Raw genomic sequence first — 12,637 nt, 5'->3', positions numbered from 1 at the left:
AAGCCATGTTTAGAACACATATTCGGAAGAGAGGCAGTCATCACAACTTGTTCTGATCACTGACGAAACGATGAAGATTGTGCAAGGCAATCAAGTTTACACCAAACTATCCCAGTGAGGTCGTGTGTTAAAAAACACCATGTTACAAGACAGCTACTAACTGGTAGGTCAAGAGCAACAAGCAGCACCTCCTCACTCAGCACTTTGCAAAGTACTAGACAATATATACATGGATGCAGCTTTGTTGAATCCTGACGCCGATCACTTGGTGGGATCCAGGACGTGCCCCACGAACACGATCACCCCGGACCAGTCCTGGATGAGGAAGGTGAAGGGATGGTCGGCGATGAACTCGACAAAGTCTGGGGTGAGCTCAGGCCTGCTGCGCAGGTAACTGTCGAGCTCGCCCCCCTCACTGCCGGCCTCGCTCACCTTAACGACCGCCATGTGTGCAACCTTGCTCAGGGACATAGGGCGGCGCTGCTGCTTGTCCCCCTCAGCGGTGATGTTGTCCGCCACGCACATGCCCCGCAAGTCGGCCTCCTCCGGCGAGAAAGGCACCGAGAGCCCCAGCCGACAGAGGTCAACCTCGAGGTCATCCCAATTGAAGGAGATCTCGAACTTGGGCAGCTTGACGCGGACAGTCCTCTCTGTCATCTGGTCCAAGATGCCCCGCAGAGACGCCGGTGCTGCGGTGACCACATCCACCATGGCTGTGATGCCGTCACGCGTGTCCGGGAGGAAGACAAACATGGAGTAGCGCGTCTCGTAGGTTCGAACCTTTTCATCTTCGCACGTCACCAGCGTCCACGGCATGTAGGGGAGCTTGAGGACCTTGAACCCGTCGAAGCACGCGATGCGCATCGTCTCGAATGCAGTCATGAAGCTCACCTCAGCATGGCTGCCATCAAGGCGGAAGAACGCGCCTGGCCACGTGCCGTGGGGATGGAATGAGTGCCGCCACACACCCTTGAAGTAGACTGCATTGGCGAGAACAATGTCCGTCGCAACACCGACAACATCACTTTCGCAGATGATGTCGTCGATGAGGCTGTTCGTTCCCTTCTTTACCGACTCTTTGATCATCTTGACAGCTGCCTTTGGCTTCACACCTCACCAATATATAAAAAAGAATGGTAAATCATATAGTACCCACATCGGAACATAACTTCTGCAAAAACTATAAGACACCATTGTTTATGGTAAACTCCAAAATTATAGGTAGAGAACAAACACAGGATTATCATGCTGATGTTTATAGTAAAATGGATGGAATATAAAAGATAGTGATTAATAAGAACGAAAATCTTTTTTAAAAATGGCATGTGCTTAACTGTAACCCTCCAGCGTCTTAGGACTGGAAACAGAATGAATTCGAGTTAGGCAAAATTGATAAAGCTTTTCTACCAAATCTTGATATACTAGTCTATCGAGATATAATCCTTCAAGATCAAAGAAATTAAATGTATACTTAGAAGGAGATTGAAAGTTTTTCTGAAAGATAATCTTGATATAGTAGTTCCAAGCCTCTGCCTTGCTAAGCCATCGTCAGACAGTCTCCCCTTGCTCATAGCTAAATCATTCTAACACAACCACCGCACCACCGCACCACCCAACATGGCCAACATGTCTCCCCGATCACCGCTCAAAAGCTATCAACCTCTGGTGAACTCCAATACCAAACCTTAACCCTAACCTTTTTCAAGAAGCTTCCTATAATTGGAGAAGGAGCCGCTAGACAGGCGCCATTGCAAGGTCTAAAACATTAGATGAGATCAACCTAATAATAAACACACATGTATCTTGTAGCCCAGGATAAATTGAGTTAAATATCTATGTACATCTAATGTTCTTGTATAGATTTTGATCGGCTGACATCAAAATTAAAATATCAGATCTTGTATGGTTTATGGATTAACATAACATTTGGCTCTGGGAAAAATGTATCATCATATCATTTGACTCAGAAAAAAGAAATCAACATAACATAGTAATTCAACGTTTTCTACAGCACAATTGAGGGGCAAGTTGCGAGTTTAGACATGAAGAAGACCATTGTTATAAATGCAACTCATTTGTAAACTCCTTTACAACCGGGACATCAAAGGCTTTTAAAGGATTTTTGCTGTTGTTTATCTATAAAACAAAGGGCTCAAAACACCTGGTACCAACGGGGGGTTTGACAAATGAATCATATGAGAAGTATCTTTTAGCAAAATGGAGGAGTGAGAAAACAACTGTTTTACAGATGAAATTGGAAAAGGCGAAGAAATCAACGAAACTCATCTCAATGCTACTTAATTTGATATATAACTGGAGGGTCCAAGTGTTTACATTCAATAGGACTATCTTCACAAACATTATAAAGCCCCTAGCAAGATTTCGTAAATATTGCGGTACACAGGACGGGATTAAGAGAAATTGACCGGTATCTGCACGACTGTACACCTGTGTTCTCTTTACCGTTTTCCATTATCTGATCTGACATACAAAATTTAAACTGAAGCATAGGATTTACGATGTACTCTGAAATGTAGAATTCAGAGACCAAAACTCAGCATTTTCTACTGAATGTTTTCTACATCATTATATGGAATTGAAAATTCCGGGATTAGACTTGCAGAAAAGAGATTCCTTTTGCAAACGGGATTAAGGAAAAAGACGGAATCTTCCGATTGAATCAGCCGGGGAAACTACTGTACTAACCTCGTCGGTGAAGCTCACGGTCTGCACCCGCTGGGAGTTGTAGGACTCCGAGGCGACGCCGCGGAACGCGTCGGTGAGCCCGCCGCGGGAGCCGTCCACCCAGACGCCGCCCCCGAACAGCAGGTGCGGCCCGACGAGGGTGTGGTACCCGCGGCCGTCGCCGAGGACGCACCGCGAGACGCGGAGAGCGAGGGCGGCGAGGGAGGCCTCCGAGGGCGCGCCAAGGAAGGCGAGCAGCTGGTCCCGCGTGGCGCCGCGCGCGGCGCCCGCGGCCACCAGCGCCAGCGCCGCGTGCACGGCCGCCGGCGAGAACACGGCGTTACCGCCGCGGCCGCGCGTGGCGGCCGCACCGGGGGCCGCGGAGTCGTCGTCCGCCGCCGGCTGCGGCGCGAGGTGCTTGGCAAGGCGGAGCGCGAGTGCCGTCTGCCCGTCGCGGGCGGTGGCGGCGGCGGCGGCGGCGGCCATGACACCTGGAGTGGAGACCGGAGAGTCGGGGATGTGGGACCCGCGCTCGGGAGGAGTACACTCTAAGGTTCAGGAGAAAACTAGAACAACGCCGCGCAAAAATATGTCCTCCAGTTCAGGTTTATTTTAAGAAATTGAACTGCAAAAAGTTCGGGGGGTTTTGTAAAATTGGTAGACTGCGGGGGTTATTTGGTAAATTTGGCGTTGACGGACTACCGGTCGATTACTGAAAAGTTAAGGGGTTTTTCATAAAATTGATGGACTTCATAATTATTTTAACAAAGTCCAGGGTTTTTTTTACAAAATTCACGGAGTACGGCACGATTACTAAAGTTCAGGTTTTTTTTTAAGTAAGGTTCCACAAAGTCCGAGGAGTTTTCTGTTAAATTGATGGACTCCGTATTCATTTTAACAAAGTTCGGGGTTTTTTTGCAAAATTTACGTCCCTATCTATTTCTGACCGTCGGATCGCGATCCGACGGCCAATATTTTCGGAGCTGACGTGGATGGCCTCCCTGGCCACGAGCGCGACGCGCTTTCAGTGATAAAAGATTGCCTATATGACACTAAAAATAATGAGGTTTGCTCATTTGACGCCGATGTTATTTATATATTTTTAAGTTAAAATTGTATTGCTTATTTGACACTGTCGTGATTTCTGTTAGCTTGTGCCATTAAATGTGTGGGCTAGGCTACTGAAAAAAACCAAAATGCCTTCTGAGTCCAAAAGAAGGGGAGGCGCGGCCACCGGCGCACCCACGGAGGCGGGCGGCATAGGCATCAGCACGGCCACGGACGCACCCATAAAGGCGGGCTGCACGACCACCGGGGCGGCCATGGAGGCGCCCTCTGCGGGGATAGAGGAGGGCCGCAAAGCCAATCTAGACGGCGGCGCACCCATGGAGAGGCACCCCGCGCGGCCACCGGATCCAGCGGGGCGGGCAGGGAGGCGCCCCCCGCGGCCACGGGATCCGGCGATGCGGGCAGGAATTGTGACATTCTGAGAAATCTGAGCTCGATCATTCCTAAACCCCTAATTTTTTCCTAGAAATTTTCGCCATCCCGATACTCGATTTCAATCGCCGTTCCGTCTCTCTGTTCTTCCTCGTTCCGCACATCACACCCGACCGGCACGCGTGCCCGACCAGTCGCGGTCGTCGCCGCGATCGGCGCCGCCGCAATCTCCCTCCCTCTCTCTTTCTCTCTTTTTTTTCTTTTTCCCCTTTTCTTTTTCCTTTTTCCTTTCCTTTTCTCCCCCCTTCTCCCTTCTCCTTCCTTCTCTGCTCCCCGGCCACGCGCACGCGTGCGCTTACCCAGCTCGGAGCCGTCCACGCACGCGCGCGCATCTGCTCCCGGCCTCCCCCCTCCCCCGGCGCCCTGCTCGCCTGCCCCACACGCCGTACCCCCTTCCCTGCCCACGCGCGCGCCCCAGCCCACGCGCACCGCGTGGCCGCGCCGCTCGCCGTGACGCCCGCCGCCCGCCGCGACGCCCGTTCCACCCCTACTACACACAGCGCAGCTCGTTCCACCGGCTCGACGGTGGCGGCGCCGAGACGGAGTTCATGACGACGGGCAACATCGACTTTATGGACGTGGCGTGCTTGGACGGGTTCAAGGTCCTCAAGCTCCCCTACGAGCCCGGCGCCGCTCCACGGACAACGCGGTACTCCATGCTCGTCTTCCTCCCGGACGCGCGCGACGGCCTCTCGACCATGGTGGACGTGGTCACCGCGTCGCCGGCGTATCTGTACGGCATCTTGGCGGAGATGAAGGAGAAGCCTGTCATCATGCAGCTGCCCAAGTTCGAGATCTCCTTCAGCTGGAGTGACCTCAAGCGCGATCTCTGCCGGCTGGGCCTCTCGCTGCCGTTCTTGCTGGAGGCCGCCGACCTGCGCGGCATGTGCAAGGGGGACGACGACGTCGCCGGCGGTGAACGGCGGCCGACGTTCCTGTCCAAGGTCGCGCACAAGGCGGTGGTCAAGGTGAACGAGGCGGGGACGGAGGCAACTGCAGTCACAGTGGGTTTGCGTGGTGGGGGCGGGCCGCCGCCGGACCTCGTCAAGTTCACCGCCGACCATCCCTTCACCTTCTTCATCATTGATGAAGGAGCTGTCCGGGGTGATCGTGTTCGCAGGGCACGTCCTCGATCCAACCAAGTGATCAGCATCCGAGGATCAACAAAATCACTAACTGTTGCTTCTTTGGTAGTAATAATTTCAGACTGTTCACTGCTGTAACTTTGGTGTTGCGCTGGATTCGATCTGCTGGTGCCTAGTGATTGCATCTCCCGTGCCTGATCTTGGTGGCCAGTAGCCACGTGTAACACCCGGTTTATAAAAGGATATAAACCGAGTAATCATATACGTGGCAGGATCAAGTCACACGTATATACAACAGAATGAACAGTATATCACAGCACATATCACAAATAAGACATAATAAAACGAATACGAATGTTATTTATTACATTAATGACAAAATGTCTGATACAGCGGAAGCGAAGTACAAATACGATAAAAGCTCTCCGAAGCTGGGCAGGGCACCACAGGGACGTCGATTGGGAGACGAACGACTAGAAGTCCTCGTAGTCCTGGAAGCACTGAGCGAACTCCCTCGCGTCGGCAGGAACTGAGCAGCAGTAGCGTATCCAAGAGGAAAAAGTAGAGAAAAGGCAAGAGTGAGTACACAACTTATACTCAACAAGTATAACACAAACTATGAGGCTCTAAGGTTGGCTGACTCAACTGCATTAGCTTTTAAGTCTTGGCAAAATTTTATTAAAACTATTCTACAAGTTGATGAATTACCATTAACCCAGTTACATAGTAATTAGTCAAATTTAATCATGATACTACTGAGAACCATACCAAACCAAACCAAGCCACCCGGGGAAACCTGCCTCGTCAAAGGAAGATAACCCCACTAATCAAAAGGAGGATCTGGGCCGCTCATGACCGTGAGCACGGCTAGTATACCAGTTTTACACTCTGCAGAGGTTGCACATCTTTACCCACAGGTCGTGAGCTACACTAGTTGTTCATCACACTTCCTTAGGTGAGATGACTAGCAAACTCACTACGAGGCCGTTACAAAGGACACGTTGGTAAGGTGTAACCACTAAGGATTCAGTCAATGCAACGATGGTGCCCACCTCGAGGGGGTACAAGACAACACAGACCAGCCTCGTAGCCTGACCACCATTGAAGCTCGACTCCCCTCTTGCCCCTTCGGTAAATTACTCCCGAACCAAAATGACCTAATTAGTAAGCCAAGACCGTCTCATTCCAGTCTTGTGGTAGCACTGTTGTCCCAGGTTGTCGCTCTATGAACCGGTCCTTATGGAGAGTGGCCAACCAGGCAGTAAGCACCGTGCTGGCCCCCTAAACCATGTTTCTAACAAAAACCAATTTTAACGAGACGTGAGCCACTCAAGCCACACAGAGGGCCACTCTCAGAATTAAGTTGCATATACCATTAATCAAATTAATTAAAAAGGACCATCATGTGTTATAGCGCGGCACCTAGCACAACTAACCAAAATGCAAACCCAAGGATATATATAAAGGATAAATGTGGCTAGGAAATACTTACAGGCATACAGTATTAAAATGCAGTATGAAATTGTAATTAAAGGTGCTAGGTGTTGTTCATGTTATACTTGCCTTCCTCGTACTGCTCCTGCTGCTGCTCAAAGTGCTCAGAAGACGGCTGCTCCGGGTATTGGTACTGGGGCTCCTCAGATGGATCAGCGTCTACTCACGAACACATGGCCAAAACAAGGCACAACAATAAGCATACAAGCAAACACTAACAAAAGCTAAGAAACAGTACATCAATACATGAAAACAGCACACTAAACTAGTCTAAAACTATTCTACGCGTTACAACGATCGCGTGGATATAAAGAACGCTTAAAACGGAGCTAAAACGCATAATCTAGGCCAAAAACAAGTTCTAGGGGCTTATCTGCGATAAAAACTAAGTTCCAGGGGGTTTTCTGCAAAAATCGAGGGCCAAAACATAATTATCCGTTAAATCTAAGGGCTAACGTGCAAAACCAACGGCCCTGGACGGCGGGTTTGATTTCTGGAAAGATCAGGGGAGTCTGTGCAAAGTTTTGGGTTTAACTGCAATTATTTTTGAACTACAAAGGAGTGCGGGTTGAATCAGTAAAAGGCCGAGGGCTCTTTAGCAAAAATCCAAGGCCGAACCGGTATCTTTGAATCAGGTCCGTTGGATCGCGATCTGGCGGTCTGGATCCAACCGTTAGGGCGTTCTAATCTTGAGCGCAGAACTCGAATCGGACGGCGCAGGTGTGTTGGGGCGACGGCGGCGGCGGAACTTGCCGGCGACGCGTTCCCGCGGCGGCGAGCTCACCGGAGACGCCCAATCCGGCGCTCCGGGGGTCAATCCGACCCGGGCTTGGGTCGGTTGGCATCTACGCGGCATGCGCAAGCCACTGGATGCAAAAGCGGGGCTCGGCCGGGCTTGGGCGGGGCTCACCACGGCGAGGGGCGGACTGCGCGGCGGCGCATCGCCGGCGCTCGCGCAGGGGTTGCTGGGGTGCGCTACAGGCTACACTAGCAGGTCGAGAAGGGATAGCGGGCGGAGGAGGTCCTCACCGAGGCTCGAATCGAGCGTGGGGGTCGTGCAGGGGGTCCGGCGGCGAAGACCGGCGGCGAGTCGCGGCGGCGTTCGGTGACGGGTCGATGCGGGGGTGTTGCAGAGGTCGTAGCCGAGGGCAGCGGCTCGGGGAAGCTCCTGGCGGTCACGGCGGAGTCGAAGCGCTGCGTGGACGGGGCTCCGGTGCAGCGGAGGGGCGTGGCCGCGGCGGCGCAGCGCTCTGCTCTGCTCGGCGGAGCTGCGCGGCGTGGCGGCTAGGGATTGGGGCAGCGCGTGAGGTGGAAAGGGGGCAGAGGGTCTCGGTTGGGTTTAAAGGGGGCGTCCGGAGATCTCGGGGAGGCGCGCCCAGGGAAAGTCCGGCGAGAAACGCGGCTGTGATTCGGGATCGAATCCTCATCCGATCCCGGGCTGGTTTCTAGAAGGGAAGGGCGCGGGCGAGGCTGGCGTGTGGGTCCGTGCGCGAGCGCGGGATAGAGCGGGTCCGTGCGCGCGCGCGGTGGAGCAGGGCCACGGGTAGTGGAAACCGGAGATTGCGGAGCGGAACAGAGGAGCGGTTCGGCGGGGAAGACGGGGCTGACAGCGGGCCCGGGCTGTCAGCGGGGCGCTGCTGTGTTCGCTAGGCCGAGACGCGCGCGTGCGGCTAGCAGGTGGGTCCAGGGGCGCGGCCGAGAGAGGGCGACGCGGACTGCGGGCGTGAAGCAGGTGAGGGAGGCTGGGCCTCGGCGGGAACAGGCCGTGCGGAGGAGAGGGCGAAGCGGGCCTGCACGGGGGGAAAGGAACTGGGCCAGGAGGGAAGGAGAGGGAAGGACTGGGCCCGCGCTGGGTTCTTGGGCCGGGTTAGTGTGGGGTTTGGGTTTGAGTTTTGGTTCTCTTTTTTTTATTTCTAATTCAAACAAAGTTTGAATTCAAATATAAATTTGAATTCAAACCACACTCAAATAATTAAAACTATGCACTAGCATGAATGCAACACAAAAAATTAAACCTATGATAATTTTTTTAATTACTTATAGATCAAAATTTGAGATTAAATGCAAGTCTAACACAATAAATCTTAGAAAATTAAATAAAACCAATTAAATTTATTAATAAATGCTGAAATTTAAATTAGGGTGTTACACCACGGCTGATCTGAAAATACTTATGCAAGAAATCTCTTACTTTTCATGTATTTGTGCCAACCAACCAATGCCGTTATTTGCATTGTCATTTACTGTTCTCCAAGTCAAGATGAATAATGCCATATGACAGCATATGCTGAATACACACAAAATTAGATGAACACAGCTCCTGCAAAAATATATCCGGCGCAGTAGATTATTTTCATTGCGAGTGGCCACTCTGCTAGTATACTTCACAGAACACAAAGATAGCAAACAGGACCAGGGCTAAATGCCTAAACCACTGTCAGTGACAGGGCATACTTCACATCAGTAGAACACAGAACACTGTATGAGCACATTGTGAATATCAAAACGACAAGCATAGTTAAATTATTTGCAGTCATACATGGATCAATGACCGCAATGCAGTTCAGAACAGTAACCACGCTATTGTGGTAGAATAACTACAACAACCCTGAACAAACTGGGCATAAAGTCCTAGGAAAAGGAAAAAATGGGCCTAATGCCTTTGGACATCAGGTGGGGACAAGGCCCACTGAATCATCATAGTTATCTATCCTAATTAAAACAGCAAACACTGCTAAAACTATGACAATCATGCTCAGAAGAAAAGTGAATTTCGTCCTATATGTCCTGGTCTTCCCTCTGCTGCTTGTAACGCAGACATCATTCTCTTTGCGTTCAATTTCAGGGGATGCCTTGCCGGATGTGTTCTCAGCCTCAATAGCAGACAGTCCTGATTCTTCTTTGCTGGACAGAGTCTCAATCCTACCATTGCTGTTCTGCATATCAATGGTTTCATTTTCATCCTTCATCTCTACAGCCTTGTTGTCCAAATGCAGAGATGGCACCTCTTCAGATGTTTCTGCTAGTTCCTCATCTGATGATGACGAGCTGTTGTGTTTTGCAGTGGAATGTCCATCATGCCTAGCAGAGTCAGAATCATATGACCTCTGAAGTGATCGAAGAAGCTTCCTTGGCGTTGAGTATAACTTCACATCATCAATACTGATCGGTTTATCATAAGCCTAAGGCAGAAATGAAATGGCATAATTACTAGCTCAGCTGAGGTACACTGGTACAGTACATGAAGCAATCTTTGAGAAATAATAAAACAGCACAGAAACATAAATGTGTACCTTGGGACTGGGAGTCCTGTCTCTTGATATGGTGCCATTGTGGCTTGGTGACACAAATCCTGCAAATGTGTCAGTGCACTCAAAGTTAGCATCAGTCACCTCACTGTCACAGACCTCGCCCAAGTCATCTTCATAATCCTTGCTATTTGAGCAGAGTTGAATGAATAAGCAATCCTTCAGTGAAACATCCACACCATCATTGTTCCACAACCTCCTGTTCGTGCGCCGACTCTGATCAAAGTTGCAAGAGGACTGCCCCACTGAGACCGGAGATTCAGTGATCGTACTGCCATTCATGAGGGATGAATCCACAACATGTGATTCAGGGGATCGGAACTGAACTGGTGAAGCAGCCACTGTGGAGCTTGCAGGGCTGCCCTTGGCACTCCAGAGGCTCCTGCAAGGGCTCTTCGCTCTTCTCTTATGAAAGTTGGAGCCAATCATTGGGCTTGTGCCAACCTCATGCCTTGACCCCTTCTGTGCAGCGATGCTCTTGGCACTCTGAGATGCCTCAAACGCAGCACCACGGACAAATGGCATGTGGTCATTCTGGCATTGCTCCATGACATCAATCACCTTGCCAAGCTCTGAAGACAAGCACCTAGGATCAACAAACTTCATGAAGAAATTGATCATCTGGATCGCCGAGAGGCGCTTCTGGGAGCTGCTCTCCGCTGTGTCCCCATCAAGAATCTGCAGCCCGGACCGCACAATGGACCTCGCGTACGCCTCTGCAATCAGGCCATTGTGCTTCACCAGCGCCATCGCCAGGCCCATGTGCGCATTGGACCGCGTCGCCTTGTCGTGCATCGCCCCGGCCACCTTCAAGCAGACCTCGTTCACCATCTCGCCGGACGCATACCTCCAGTTGCTGGACTCCACGAGCGCCTTGAGGCAGAGCGCCGCCCCCGACGCCGCGCCGTCCTGGCTCCCCATCAGCGCGCCGCAGAGCGGCTTGCAGAGGGAGGCGATGATGCCGGCCTTCTCGGCGTCGGGCGCGGCCGGGTCGATGCCGTGCCGCGCGATGGCGGGCACCACCTTGGAGCACGCCTGGTGGAGCGGGAAGGAGCCCCCGCTGGAGGAGAGCGTGCCCATGATGGTGGCCATGATGTTGCCGATCTGCGGCACGATGTTGCGGCCGTGCACCCGGGCCAGCACCTCGTAGAGCGAGATGGTGAACTCGCCGGCGGGGAGGCCCGCGGCGGCGGCGGCGCCTCCGCCGGCGGCCGCCGTGTCGGAGACCTCGGCGAGGAAGTGCGGGATGGACTTGGAGTCGAGGTGCCTGGCGTAAGACTTGAGCGCCTTCATGGCGGCGCGGCGGCTGTCGGCGTCCTTGTCGAGGTTGTCCAGCTCCTGCCGGAGCAGCGGGCTCAGTCTCCGGCCCATCGGCGGCCGGCGGGGCACCAGCGGCAGCTCCTCCCTCCAATCCTCTCCCTGCAAAACAAAACCAACGACGAACCAATTCATCAGACCCAAAAGAAAAAAAAAACTCCATTTTTATTCTCCCTAACGCGCCTCGGAGCAAAAATTAATCGCAGGAACTACACTACTGCAGGACTAGAAAGCGGCGCCGGAGAATCGGTGGCCGCGGCCCTAGAATCCATACCGGCGTCAGAATCGAGCGGCGTGTATGCAGCCGGAACGCCGCCAATCGGCACGCTCGCGCCGCGGCAGAGCTACGGCGTGGGAGAGGGAGAGGAAACGAACGGAATGAACTAACCAAACTAATCCAGAGCGGAGGAATTCTACCGCCGTCAATCGAGCGAGAAGAAAGGAGAGAGAGAGAGAAAAAAACAAGAGCTTCTCTCAAGAACTGCGAAGACTTGAACAAAGAGGCAATCAGACTATCAGAGAGTGTGGCTGCTCGCATTCAACTCACCTGGATTCAAGAACTGGGCCGCGAACTCTGCCCTCTCTCTCTCTCTCTCTCCCTCTCTCCCTCTCTCTCTCAACTTCTCCAATTCAAATTGCAAGATTGGCAGGAGCCAGGAGGAGAATGCAAGGCAGCGAATCAATCAGGAGCAGCAGCTCAGATCCGCAGGGGTAAAACGGGCAAGGGTTTTCGCGTCCTCGTCTCGGGGGTGGGGTTTCGAAACGGGCAAACCGCCCTCTCGGGCCTTTCTCACGGGCGTCCCAGCCAGCCACAGAGACGGAGGCGCGGTGCGGGTCCATGTGGGGCCCTGTTGCAGCGAGAGGAGCGGGTCGGGGTGCGGGTGCGCGAGGGCCGGGGAGCGGGGGGAGCGGGGCAGAGCGGCCGCGGGGTTTGAAATTTGGAGCGCGGAAATGACCGCCCTGCCCCTCCGGCGCTCTGACCGTTCGAATTCTGGGCTCGGCGAGGTGCGTTGGGGCCCACTGCGCTTCACTGCCCGGGCCGGGCCGGGCTTGGAACTGACGGTGCGGTGGATCGGGCTGGGCCCGTCGCTTGGGCCTGATGGGCTTTCCGACTTCGGCCCAGGCTCTGCACAGAATGAAGTGTTTTTTTTTAAATAAAAAACAACGGCAAGCAGGAGGCGAGTTTCTTCAATAAGAGAATCGGATTTTTTCCCCTTTTTTTCCAAAACACGAAACGCACTTACACAC

At 52.7% G+C, this 12,637-nt stretch overlaps 3 protein-coding genes across 3 annotated transcripts; 1 reads left to right on the top strand and 2 right to left on the bottom strand.

Annotated features, from left to right (window-relative positions):
• Positions 1 to 134: 134 nt before the first annotated feature.
• LOC120645770 (putative serpin-Z5) lies at positions 135 to 3,171 on the bottom strand. Its single transcript, XM_039922513.1, has 3 exons — positions 3,004 to 3,171; positions 2,707 to 2,913; positions 135 to 1,104 (listed from the first exon to the last, which is right to left on the bottom strand). The coding sequence occupies exons 1-3, from the start codon at positions 3,169 to 3,171 to the stop codon at positions 262 to 264; spliced, it is 1,218 nt and encodes a 405-aa protein (XP_039778447.1). The 3' UTR covers positions 135 to 261.
• A 1,562-nt stretch (positions 3,172 to 4,733) lies between these two features.
• LOC120645769 (putative serpin-Z5) lies at positions 4,734 to 5,408 on the top strand. The gene has a single exon (XM_039922512.1). The coding sequence runs from the start codon at positions 4,734 to 4,736 to the stop codon at positions 5,406 to 5,408; it is 675 nt and encodes a 224-aa protein (XP_039778446.1).
• A 3,841-nt stretch (positions 5,409 to 9,249) lies between these two features.
• On the bottom strand, positions 9,250 to 12,044 carry LOC120644743 (protein SINE1-like). The gene is made up of 3 exons (XM_039921435.1): positions 11,937 to 12,044; positions 10,058 to 11,491; positions 9,250 to 9,946 (listed from the first exon to the last, which is right to left on the bottom strand). Exons 2-3 carry the CDS (start codon positions 11,441 to 11,443, stop codon positions 9,434 to 9,436), a joined length of 1,899 nt encoding a protein of 632 aa, XP_039777369.1. The 5' UTR covers positions 11,444 to 11,491; positions 11,937 to 12,044; the 3' UTR covers positions 9,250 to 9,433.
• Positions 12,045 to 12,637: the final 593 nt, after the last annotated feature.

The sequence above is a fragment of the Panicum virgatum genome, chromosome 8K (genome assembly GCF_016808335.1).
Source record: "Panicum virgatum strain AP13 chromosome 8K, P.virgatum_v5, whole genome shotgun sequence".
Lineage (NCBI taxonomy): Eukaryota > Viridiplantae > Streptophyta > Magnoliopsida > Poales > Poaceae > Panicum > Panicum virgatum.
The sequence above is the reverse complement of the archived record's forward strand: the minus strand, read 5'-3'. Positions and strand labels throughout refer to the sequence as shown.